The 11888-nt window shown below is 39.4% G+C and overlaps 1 protein-coding gene across 1 annotated transcript in view; it reads left to right on the top strand.

The window, feature by feature from the left end:
* Positions 1–10170, top strand: part of LOC114701622 (hedgehog interacting protein) — a 90692-nt gene extending 80522 nt beyond the window's left edge. Inside the window, exons 11-12 of the mRNA XM_028881753.2 lie at positions 5064–5212; positions 7822–10170. Coding sequence (XP_028737586.1) covers positions 5064–5212; positions 7822–8015 — 343 coding nt within the window. The 3' untranslated portion in view covers positions 8016–10170. The remainder of the gene's footprint in view (positions 1–5063; positions 5213–7821) is intronic.
* Positions 10171–11888: the final 1718 nt, after the last annotated feature.

Consider the following 11888-nt stretch of genomic DNA (forward strand, 5'->3'; position numbering starts at 1 on the left):
ATGGAGAGAGATTGATGTAAGCTAAGTTTTAGTGTGAGAGATTCACACACCATTTTAGATATTTGTGGATTCAGGTGGTGACTGGACCATCACCACATTAACAGTTGTTAGTGCCTCTCAGCCCTCTTAGTGAGCATGTCAGGTAAGCCGGTGAGTCTGCTTTGTGAGGGAGAAGACCCCAGGAGCCCACAGAATGGACACAGTCAGAGAAGACTGCCCATTTTGTTCCATGTGTTTCGGAGCAGAAGTTTCTAGCTACTGCTTAGAAATAACATAGGACATTGACCCTATTTATCTAAATTATAGCTTTAGGAAACACAGTACAAACTAAAAACTTGCAGTGCGATTGTGTATAATATGACCTATACAAAATCACAGTTATTCTTGAATGGAAGTCTGCCCTCCCCTTTGTGGTGCATGTCAGTTACTCAGGAATTGCTGGAAACCAGAATAGACTCCACACCTCAAAAATCATTCAGTATCTCATTGGCTCCAAAGAGAAGAGCACCATTAAAACACCTCTTCCTATTCACATGGACTCCATGTCCAAGGAAGACAGCTGTTTCCTGGTCACACAGGAAGAGTCCATCTTTCTGCTCTACCTGGAATATGATTGTGCTCCAGATGAGGAAGAGTCCTCACAGCCTAACTGAATTGGTTAATTGTCAAGGTGAACTTCAAACTTACACAGTGCCTGTGGATAGTCACACAATATTGTGGCCAGTCCTTTGCACTCTGAAATTCTCTCCCCATGAGTACCCTGTAAAAGAAAAATGCTACCCTAACTAGCCAGACAATAGACCATTATAAGGAAGAAAAACAATTGATTTGTGTATTGACCTTGGAAAACGACACTAAAACAAGATTTTTACAAGATAACACAGCACTTTTTTTTCTCTGCTTTGTCTTAGACAAATGAGTATCAGTCAGATCTACACAGTCATAAGCAATTTCCCTCCCCTAGCCCTCTTGAAGTGGAAGAGTTGAAGCTGCCTTTAGACACAGTAAAGGTGATTGCAGAGTATCACGCTGTTGGAGAATTCACTAAGCCATAGGATCAGCTGCTGTGATCAGCAAGATGGCTACCTCTTCTGCTGAGAACAGACGCCACCCAATTATAAGATCCCAAAGCTTTCTGTACGGAAGTTCCCAAACACACTAACTAATGACCAAATTAGTTGCTCCTGGCTAGGAAATGGCCCCCAATGAGAATGGTGTTTGAATTCATTAGGTCTGACTCCACCCACCACCCTGCTAGTTGTCATTTGATACTAGACTGTGAGCAACAACGGTTTATAGACAACTGATTTCTCTTAACTGTTGAAAACGGGAAAACGATGGGGGAGAAACAGTTTCCTAAGTGTGACAGTGGCTAGGGGACACTTGGCCATGAGCTCCAAAGTGACTGTGGGTAAAGAAGTGAGATAGTTCTTATGTCACCCTCCCCCTTTAGGAAGTCACTAAGACCTACATTATTTTATAAATAAGTAGCATTTAAGATCCGCATGTCTGGTTTTGCAACAGAATGAATTTGAAATGTGTATACCTTTGAAAAAATTAGAATGAACTTTTGTTGAAGGTACAAAGTGGATGTCAACACTACTCATTCAGGACAGTATTCATCACAGTGTTTCAACACAAGCTGACAGATGTTTCATCTATTAATTTATTGGTTCATTCATTTAATTAAGTGCCATTAAATTAAAACCACCCAGAATCCCACTACCCAGAGACAGCCACTGCTGGCCTTTTCTAGTCAGTTGACAGAAAGTCAATACAGACAATGTGTGTTGTAAATAACCCATGCTTCCCACTGTCCCTCCTCATTTCAAAGAAGGATCCAAACCTGTGCACCACTACACAAAGCCAGCCAAAGTGAGTTTCTAAGAAAACGTCTTAACTTTCTGAAAACAATATTTTCTATATTAAAGAATGTTGGACAATTATCTGTGATAGTCCCTCAGTGTTTCATTATTTGTCATGTGAGAAGATGAGGAAATATGTTTTTCTGATTCAAATTAAGCTTAAGGGCTGTCGGGATAGCTGTCAACACATAGGCTCAATATATTTTTTATTGCAAACCCAAACACCCTGTTGACTACATTTTCTATTTTGAAAGTTACTTCTGAGTCCATTCAGTAAAACTCGGAGTCCAGAGGCTTAAAAAAAAAAGATTGTTTAAAAGAACAAAACTATTCCAATGATTCTAATTAGATTATATACTAAACACACAATTTTCTAGCCCAATGAACATAAGTATTAAAATTAGTTATATGATGGATGCAAATACTATCAGTTTTTGCTTAGCTGTCATCTAGGTATAGCTAGGTAGTATTCATGCACTACCTTGTCCCTCCTCTTCTTCGGCCCATGTAAAGGATCCGGTTTATTTTACTGGAAAGGAGGCTGTCATAGCAAACACATGGGGAGAGGAAGGAATGCTTGACTTTACCAAAGACCTTCGTCATACTTTATCAAATATCTTCCTAGAGAAATTAATTTCAATACATTGACTCACCTCCTCTCTGGACAAGGAAACAAATCCCTGTCTTCAAGACATGCTGACCTTGACATCTTAGCCTTTGATGTACTAATATTGTAGTTCACATAAAAACATGATTTGTGATCAATGTAACTATACCATAAGTAAGAATTGTTAGGCAATAAAAAAAAATGCAGCAAATGTTTTTGAGTTTTATGGTGATGATATGAAAGTATATCAGCTTGGTCCAGTGTGGAGGTACACACCCTTAATCCCAGGACTAAGGAAAGGGAGATAGGCAGGTCTCTGTGACTCTAAAGACAGCCCAGGCCTCATAGTGAGCTCCAAACTACCCAGGGCTACATAATGAGACCCTCCGTAGCCCATATATTCCTAATATCTCTACTCAGTAGCGTGGGAAAAGACACACTTTCAAACAGTCGGTCTATTAAACTCATCCAGATTTCATTAACCATTTCCATGGGCCACATGTTCTTCTGTGTCCTTATGAACTACCAAGAGAGAAAAGTTTGTCTTCATGGAGTTCATTTGAAAAAGTTACACTTAGTGTGTATAACACATTCTGTTTAATAATGAGCTTCAAGGCTCCTGAAACTTGCTTTGTTGGTGATCAGAAACACCATTGCCTCACAAATAAAGTAAGAGTTTTGTACAAGAAAGAAACAGAGAGAACTTTGGGTGTTTAACTCTAGCCTAGTAGGACTTTTATTGATGAAAGGAGATATAGAAGTTTCTACACATCTTTGGCATTTGAAATTTTAATACATGATTTTAGATCATTACAGAAAACCCCCAAATTTGATCACTGTTCCTTTTGGCAGGAGGAGATGACTAATTTAAGAAAACAGAATCTTACTGTGCAGCAGTGGTGGCACATTCCTTTAATCCCAGCACTCAGGAGGCAGATATATATATATATCTCCAAGGCTTAATTCTTTATCTGTCTAGGAAAGCCCTATAACTTAGTTTTTGTGGCTAAACCTAGACTCTGGAAGCACATGACAGTCTAATGACATCTGTTTAGACTCTTTACTGGAAGGCCCTTCTCACCATGTGGTAACATGGAAACCAGTGAAGATAGGAGAGGAACACTGAATACTTTTCCCCTAAATATTAGGTCATGAACATTTGAAACTATGATGCCAGCTTGATCTTGTTTGAATGACAGCATTAGAAAAGCAGAAGAATCATTAAAAACCTTTGATGGCTTAGTTTTCTCTAAAAATAACAGTAGTATAAAACAATACGAAGTACATAAAGTTTCACATTGCAAATGATATATTTGTGCTTGCTATTAATAATGTTCTTTCTCTTCATAATAGGGGCCAATAAAATTATTATATGACAAGAAAATAATTTGACTTTATATAATTCATAAAATCTCCATCCTATACATGACTTTCTTTGCATTAATAGTTTAGATATTTATTCAGTAGCGTAAATACTCCCCTGCATATTGGATGTCTTTCAAAGAGAAGGAATTGGAAGGCTGTTATCTCAAAATAAATGTAAATGATCTGAGTGCAGTGGTACACAGCTGGAATCCTGGCAACTGAGAGGCCAAAGCAAGAGGCTTTCCAGTTCAAGTCCAACCTATGAAACAAAGCTGAGGCCAGCCTGAGCTACACAGTGAGAGCCTTCCCCAAAAGTAAGAGAGCAGATAGGGAGACCCTGCCCCAAAAGGAGACACAGAGAGACAGACAGATAGACAGGCACAGACAAAGAGAGAGATACTAGGAGACCCTGCCCCAAAAGACAAGGTTGTGGGGAGCAGAAAGGAGAACAATCAGCAGCTTAGCAGCAGAACTCGCACCTGATGTGTTCAAAGCCCTGGGTTTGACCCCGACAACCATTAAAAAAGAAAGAAGAGAGAAGAGAAGGGGCAGAACAGAAGGGATTCGTTCCCGTTTGTTAGGCAGCCAGTGCTCACTGTGATGGACAGAACAGGCCCTGTGGTATTGCCAGCTAGCCCAATAACAAGAGCAACTCCCGAGTACCATCCCAGGAGTGTTCGTGGGTCTGGGTGGAAGGAAGCTTCAAAATATGCATGTCCTTCGATTTTTAAAACTGCAGTCTGAGGGCTGGCAAGAAGGCGCGGTGAGTAAAGCACCTGCTGAGCAAACCTAGTGACGTGGATTCCATCCCAGGAACCCATGGAAAGGTGACAAGAGAGAGCTGACATCACAGGTTGACCTCTGACCTACACACAAGAACGGCACACACACACACACACACACACACACACACACACACACACCAAAGATACACACCGTCAAATCAAAATTTAAAATTACAGTTTCTAGAATTGGAGCTAACAAATACAAAAGAGCTGTGTTAGTCTTCTATTTTTTAATGGAGAATTTTGATAAGGTTTCTTAGGCTATCCCACATCACTGGTATATTTTTCTGTTCTTCCAAAGTTGTGAGTTAATTGTGTCACTTGCAAAAAAAAGATCTCTTTTGAAAGCAGCAGACAACCTTTGTAAGCTATAAGACTACTAAATTTCATCATACTAATTTTCAACTGACATGCAATGTCCACTCTTGTTTTCGGGTGAAGACCTTTAATGCCTGAGGAATGCAGAGTCACAGTTCAACCTGCACAGACCCTGACCTCGGATTGCTCTCGTCTCTGTCGGAATGGCTACTACACCCCCACGGGCAAGTGCTGCTGCAGTCCAGGCTGGGAAGGAGACTTCTGCAGAGTTGGTTAGTATTTCTGTTATCACCCAGAACACTGAAAATGGCCCTTGGGTGTTTGAGAAACTAGCATCCCCCTTTTCTAGAACTATCTAGTATGCAAGTGGCTAGTGCTTTACAATATCTCTTTCTGAAGTTACAAACGGAATCTTTCCTGTTTTAATATAGGACGTTCATATATTTAAGTTAATCATAAGCATAAAAGATCTTTAAATGACTGAATCCTTTCAAAAAAGAAGAAAAAAATAAAAACAGCACGCCACAGCCCTGCATTTGGAGCATTCACACTCGCCAAAGACTTAGTGTTTGCCAAACCCCAGCCAACTGCAAGCATTTTCCAGACACCCCATAAATGCCTGCTCTGGCTTTGCTGCTTGCATTTTGCTGTGATTTTCAGGAGCAGAGATTTTCAGTGGGTATTACTAACTAACAGGGGAGAACGCAGTTATCTCGATACATACAAGTCCTTTCTATTCTCTCCACTCCCTTGTGACCCATCGTGAAGGTGTGGAGCTGCTCAGAGAGAGTAAAGCACATTTGTTCGGGTTATTCTAGCCCTTCATGTGAGATTTCCTCAGTTCTGTGCTACGTTAAATTCTAATTGGTATGATGTTAAGAAAAATGAATAGGGGCTGGAGAGATGGCTCAGTGACTAAGAACACTGGTTGCTCTTCCAGAGGTCCTGAACTTAATTCCCAGCAACCACATCATGGTTCACAACCATCTATAATTAGATTTGGTACCCTCTTGTGTCCTGCAGATCTACAGGAGGACAGAGCACTCATATACATAAATAAATAAAAAAGAAAAATGAATGAATTTTGAAACATAAGAGTTTAAGATTGAGTTTGAAATACAAATTCAACAAGGAGTGTGCATGGCATTTATCAGAAGTGATTTTGATCTCTAGTGTTTCACACATTAGAACCAAAATCCAAATTAATATTTAATATTTCTCTTGGCTCATATATACTGCTTTTTTTCTAAAGATGTATTTGTTTCAAAATATAATCATGACTTGTCTAGCTTGTATATAGCTTAACAAAAACAGTCAACGCTTCAGAGTCATATAGATGGTACATATTTTAAGCTTAAATTGCTTCTGCCCTTTAGTAACATTACTAACATTGGATTAGAACTAGAGCTACAAATCTAGATGAGAGGTATGTAACTACAGCTCAGCAGAATCTAGGTAGTTATTCAGAACAAGAACATACACTCTATTGACCAATTCCATCTCCCTTTTGGTTGGTTGAGCCCAAAATTAAAAATCAATGTACAAATGTGCTAATAGTCATATACCTGAGTATTATTCCTCTACTTCTTTTGGTGTTTGATAATGTGGACTCCTCTTAACTCCTTGTTTCTTCATTTAGCAACCAATTCTGTTAGATTTTTTTTTGTGCTTTGCCTAACTACTATGTCACCTCAAACAAATGTAGGTTAAAAAATATTTTCCGAGTGCCTTCTCTGTACAGCATGCTAAAGTGAAGGTGAACAAATTATTTTAAGTACTGATGTGTTATACAGTGTCTTAATGGATATTCACAATAAGAGAAATGTTAATTTTGGTTAACTTTGCTTAACATTTGTTTTGTTTCTATAAAATCTTCTCAATTAAGATTTTCTTCTGATTAAATCTAAATATTTTCAATAAATGAGAAAAAACAGTTTATAAAAGTAATCTGGGATGTCTCCAATGAAGAATTTTATTTACACACCTATGTGGTTCACACATCTCCATAAATTTGAAAGAGAAAATGCTTTTCATTTTTTTTCTTATATTTTTTTCCCATGGGTCAGTCCCAGAGCCATGAATTTTGAATACTGTATCTGAAAAGACGAAAGTGATCCTGATTCTGACAAGGAAATGTATTCAAAGAATTTTATTGTGTCTGTGGTGGCTCCACCCCCCCAGACTTATCAATAAGTGACAATTCATGGATATACCAAACTGTGTCTCTCCATACCTTTATGGCAGTAAAGCTTCACATTCTCTTCCTAGATGGTAGTAGGAAAATGATTTAATAGAAACTATGCTGTAAAATAGCCGTAAAGAGCATTATTCAGAATGTCCTCTGCCAGTCTCTTGTACTCCCAGGATGGGGCTTCAGGCATAATCAGAGAGCAATGTGTCCCATGCATCCCCTGTCTTAGCATGGGAAAGTGGGGATGCCAGGGAGAACAGATGCCAGATACTGCACAAAACTTCTTCCCCAAACTGACCTTCTTTCAGTGTCACATTGGAACTGCTCCAGCCAATGGCCCCTTTCTCAAGGCCAGCCTGCTTCCCATGAGGTCCTACCCTGAGGGAATGGAGTCGCTGTTGGCTGAAATGCCCCGTTGAGCAGGAGCTGAGAGGGCCGACGTTGCTGTTAGTGTCAGTTCTGCAGATGACCGCGATAATTTCTCAGGAGCTCGGTTTCTCAGTGTGCCGACATCTCGACCGCTAGCTCGGGTCTGGAAACTGTCCTGCTTGTGTACCCTTCCCCAATCACTTTGTGACTGTCTTCCGGCTTCTTTTACCACCTTTCCTTATTCATCAAGTACCTGATCTCATACATGACATGACTTCTCACACGAAGATTAAGAATACCATGGTGTTTTCTTTCTTGCAGCCAAATGTGAGCCAGCATGTCGTCACGGAGGTGTCTGCGTCAGACCCAACAAGTGCCTCTGTAAGAAAGGCTATCTTGGTCCTCAGTGTGAACAAGTGGACAGAAGCATCCGCAGAGTTGCCAGGGCAGGTATTCTGGATCAGATCATTGACATGACATCTTATTTGCTGGATCTCACAAGTTACATTGTATAGTTTCTGGGACAGTTTGAATATTCCTTCCTGGTGGGCATTTATTTTGATCTTGTCATTAAAAAGAGAGACTATCCTCCTGCTACACACTCCCATGAGTTCATTTTCATTTAGTAATTTAAAAGCAGTTTCCAGAAATGTGCAGATTTCAGTGTGTATGTTGGCACATTTGTTCACATACACGCATCCACACGTGCACTCACAGTCCCCAAATTCAAGGTTGTATAACAGATTTTTGTTTTGTTTTGTTTTGTTTTGTTTTTTAATATCTACTTCCTGGTGTGGAGTACTTCATACAGAAGTTCCACTGTGAATTATCACAGAGGTTTTTATGGCATCAGAAGATATTCTTTTAGTTCCCGGGTAATTTCTGTCTGTAATTACTAAAGTTGACCATGGTAGTGTTTTGAAATGTGTTGTGCAATGTGGTGGAAATATTTTTATATTAAAGGTCTATAATAAGAGAGCATGTTTCCAAACTCCTTGGTGAATTTCTGAACAAGCAATGTGATGTAAGTTTGTAATCTGCATTTCTGTTGATGTATCTTGTTACAGAACGTTGCACACTTACCTTTTTATTTGGCAGAGCAATCTGGTTACTTCAGCTTAATCTCAAGATGGTTTTCAAATGTTTTATGATTAAATTAGAATGACCTATTTGAAAAAGCAATCTTCCTGAATGGACTGCTTCTAGTGTACATTTTGTGTAACAATAAGCACTGGGTTTGTGTTGCATATTTATTTTTTTATTTTATTTTTATAATATAGACATCACCTAGATGAAACACCTTTACCCTGTCCTGTAAAACACTAAAGTTACATTTTCACCAACTTAATTGGAAAGAAGGAGAGTAAGAAAGCAAACAGCCTTTAACGTGCTGTGGATCTAATCTAGTGTCCTTGTGTCAACACGTAATCACGCTGGTTGGATGAAAAGCAAGAAAAAAAGCCAGTCCTTACAGAATCCCAGCTTTGCACACTTGTAACATGCTCTCACCATAGCAAGACTGTCAGAGTCTGTGGGATTAGAAGGTTCCAGTGTGCACTCTGAATCCGCCCTCCATGGAGAAGAGCTTGCTCATTCACAGTCAACGCAGGCTGTGCGTAAGCTGCCAAACACACAGATTCTTAAGATCTTCATTCTTGGCAAATCTGACTTCTACTACATATGTTCCTTCAGGACGCTGTGACAATACCCTTTGGTTCTTGCCTCAATAAATTTTCTGCAAATGTTCTGTTCAGATTTTCTTAAAGAAATGATGTACTCTAACTTTAAATACAAGAGTCTGACAGACATTTTTTTAATGGTTTTCCATTTGCCATTCTCTCCATGCTTGGATTTTAACTAAGTATAAGGGATTTTGTACTACTGACCATGATAAGCACACACCCTCTACCACAACATGCATTTCTCTGGAATCCAAATTGTAGACTCACCGAAGTGTTCAGTACTGGCTGCTATTGCACACATGCGCCTCATCCTTAGGAATATGAGTCTTAATTATGAAACAACAACAACAGGCTCCCAGCTAGTATTCTTCTGTTGTGAGAGAGCTGCAATTACATTGTGGAGTCTAAGGAATTCTAAGGAATCCACACCATGGAACAATTGGTTGGCTCCACTGCTCCTGTCTTCCATATATGATACCTTGGGTTTCCAGTGACCTCATACCAATGGAAATGGGTTGAAAAATCTTGGTGCTTAGTGAACAATAGCCTGCATTAAAAAGTGCATGCATAATTTTGCACAATTTAGGTTCAATTGACAGTCTATTCAAAGAAGTCTTGGGACTAAATGAGCATGGAGACCAAATTGCCCTCTTACCCCAGAAAAGGGGTGGTCCCTTCTGGTCTCAGCAGCACTTCATTGGCCCAACACTGTGACAAATCTTGCAATGAACCATGCAGTAGCCTGCATCTGTAGGTTAATAGCAATCTTTTGTCTCTGTTGCTTTCTCTTCATAGTCCTTTTACTGAATTCCATCACAGAAAGTTTTACAATTTCAAAAAAGGAAAAACTGCCCTGACAACCTTACTATCAAATCATCCCTTATTCATTGTGGTGACACTGGCAGAATGTGAACATCTCATGAAGGAGCCAGCTGTCTAAATCTGTCAAATCGTACAGTTTTATTGCACATATCCCCATTTATAGTTTGAGCAAAAACAAGAAGGATACCCCTGGAAAGCCAGCGGAGTCTCAAAGCCCAAGTGCTTCTTTCACATCTTAAAGAGAAGATGTTCCATTGGGAGGCCTTCTACTCAAACAACCTAGATGAAGCTGGCCAGCCCAGAGCTGCTTTACATATAACCTTTTCTCAAGTGACTTAGTGATCATTATGTACCCCAGATGCCATTGCCTTTTCTAGCATGAGCTATTCAAATGAAATACCAGATTCTCTTTAAAGAAGAGAGTAAGATCCGTGGATATTTAACCCAAGCAAAGAACGTCCCTAGACTCCTTTCTTTCTGTCCTTAGGAGAGAAATAGACAGCAACGATTGGTGGATGACTGTGTGTTTTAGACTATGTGACCAATTCCAAAATTTTCTTTGACCTATTCCTTGAAGCTGATTTTTAAATGTATGACTGGGGGTTATCACAAATGATTTGTGAGAGATAGATAGGAAAGGGTTTAAAAAGTGTGAGCTAAGAAAAATAAATTTTTAATCATTTAAAGGTCAAAATCTACCCATCTAACAAAGTACACAATCTAAAATGGAAGAATGATGTCATTTACGTTGATGCTAATGTGTATGAGAGTTACTGTTATTCCCTGCCCATCCTAGAGCTTAAGCTAGAGTACCAGCTGAATGTGAAATAACCTTCCCACCAGTATCGTTGCCAAACTTTTACCCTGATTCAAAGCATGTAAAGCAATGTTAGGAAAACTAAATTGGTATATAATAAAGTGAAAAGGGGGGACATTTAAGAACGTTCAGTGACGACAAAAATCTTTCTGTCTATACCTTTTCATCTTAGAATCTTACTTAAGGTATTGGAAAATATTTCACAAGCTTTACTCAGAAGTTTCTACAATTTAACTGATCAAATTCATGAAGGATGGGCAAAGAAATGTACCCATGTCTACAAAACCCAGCTAGAAAACTATTTCATTATCATTTGCATACCTCTGAGTAGTCATGACTTTCCTGTTGACTGTCTTGGGATATCATACTGCTATTTAGTACATTTGTTTCTGACTTTTGTTTTAATATCTGAACCACAAAGTAGCTAACAAATCTACTCAGGATGAGAAATGAGGTGAGACGCTGGGCTGAGGTCTTCCCAAACACACACTAATGTGTGAGGAGTCGCTCTACTTTCTCTTGGCACATTAAAGAAGTCCAGTTTAAGTTGGTGAGGGGAGGAAGTATACCAATCAGATTATAGGAGGTGCATCATCTTACTTCCTTACTTCTGTCTAGAACATTACCTAAGTTCTCTCTCTCTCTCACCCTTCTCTACTCTCTCTCTCACCCATATCTCTCTACCCATCTCTCTTTGAATCTTGTCTTCCTCCACTTTCCTGCATTTTATGTTGCTTTTCACTAAACAGACATATTATGAGTGCCCATCATGAGGTTGTCCTGGGACAGATACCTATACATTTTTGCGGAGTTTATTTTCCTTTGTTTTCTCTCTTGGAGTCAATGTTGACTTCATTTCCGTATCATTGAGAAGAGCAGAGAACCAGCAATACTGGGTTAGTCTACTACAGTCATGAAAGGAATGAGGAAAAGCGCACATATCCACAGTGGAAGCACCCCATGTCAGTCCTCTAGCCAAATCAGAGGGAAAACAAGGAGCGTCACCCTAGTAGAGAGCTTGAGCTGACAGGAGGGACATTCCTAGCTAGTTCCTACCAAAGTGACAA

This window comes from Peromyscus leucopus, chromosome 5 (genome assembly GCF_004664715.2).
Source record: "Peromyscus leucopus breed LL Stock chromosome 5, UCI_PerLeu_2.1, whole genome shotgun sequence".
Lineage (NCBI taxonomy): Eukaryota > Metazoa > Chordata > Mammalia > Rodentia > Cricetidae > Peromyscus > Peromyscus leucopus.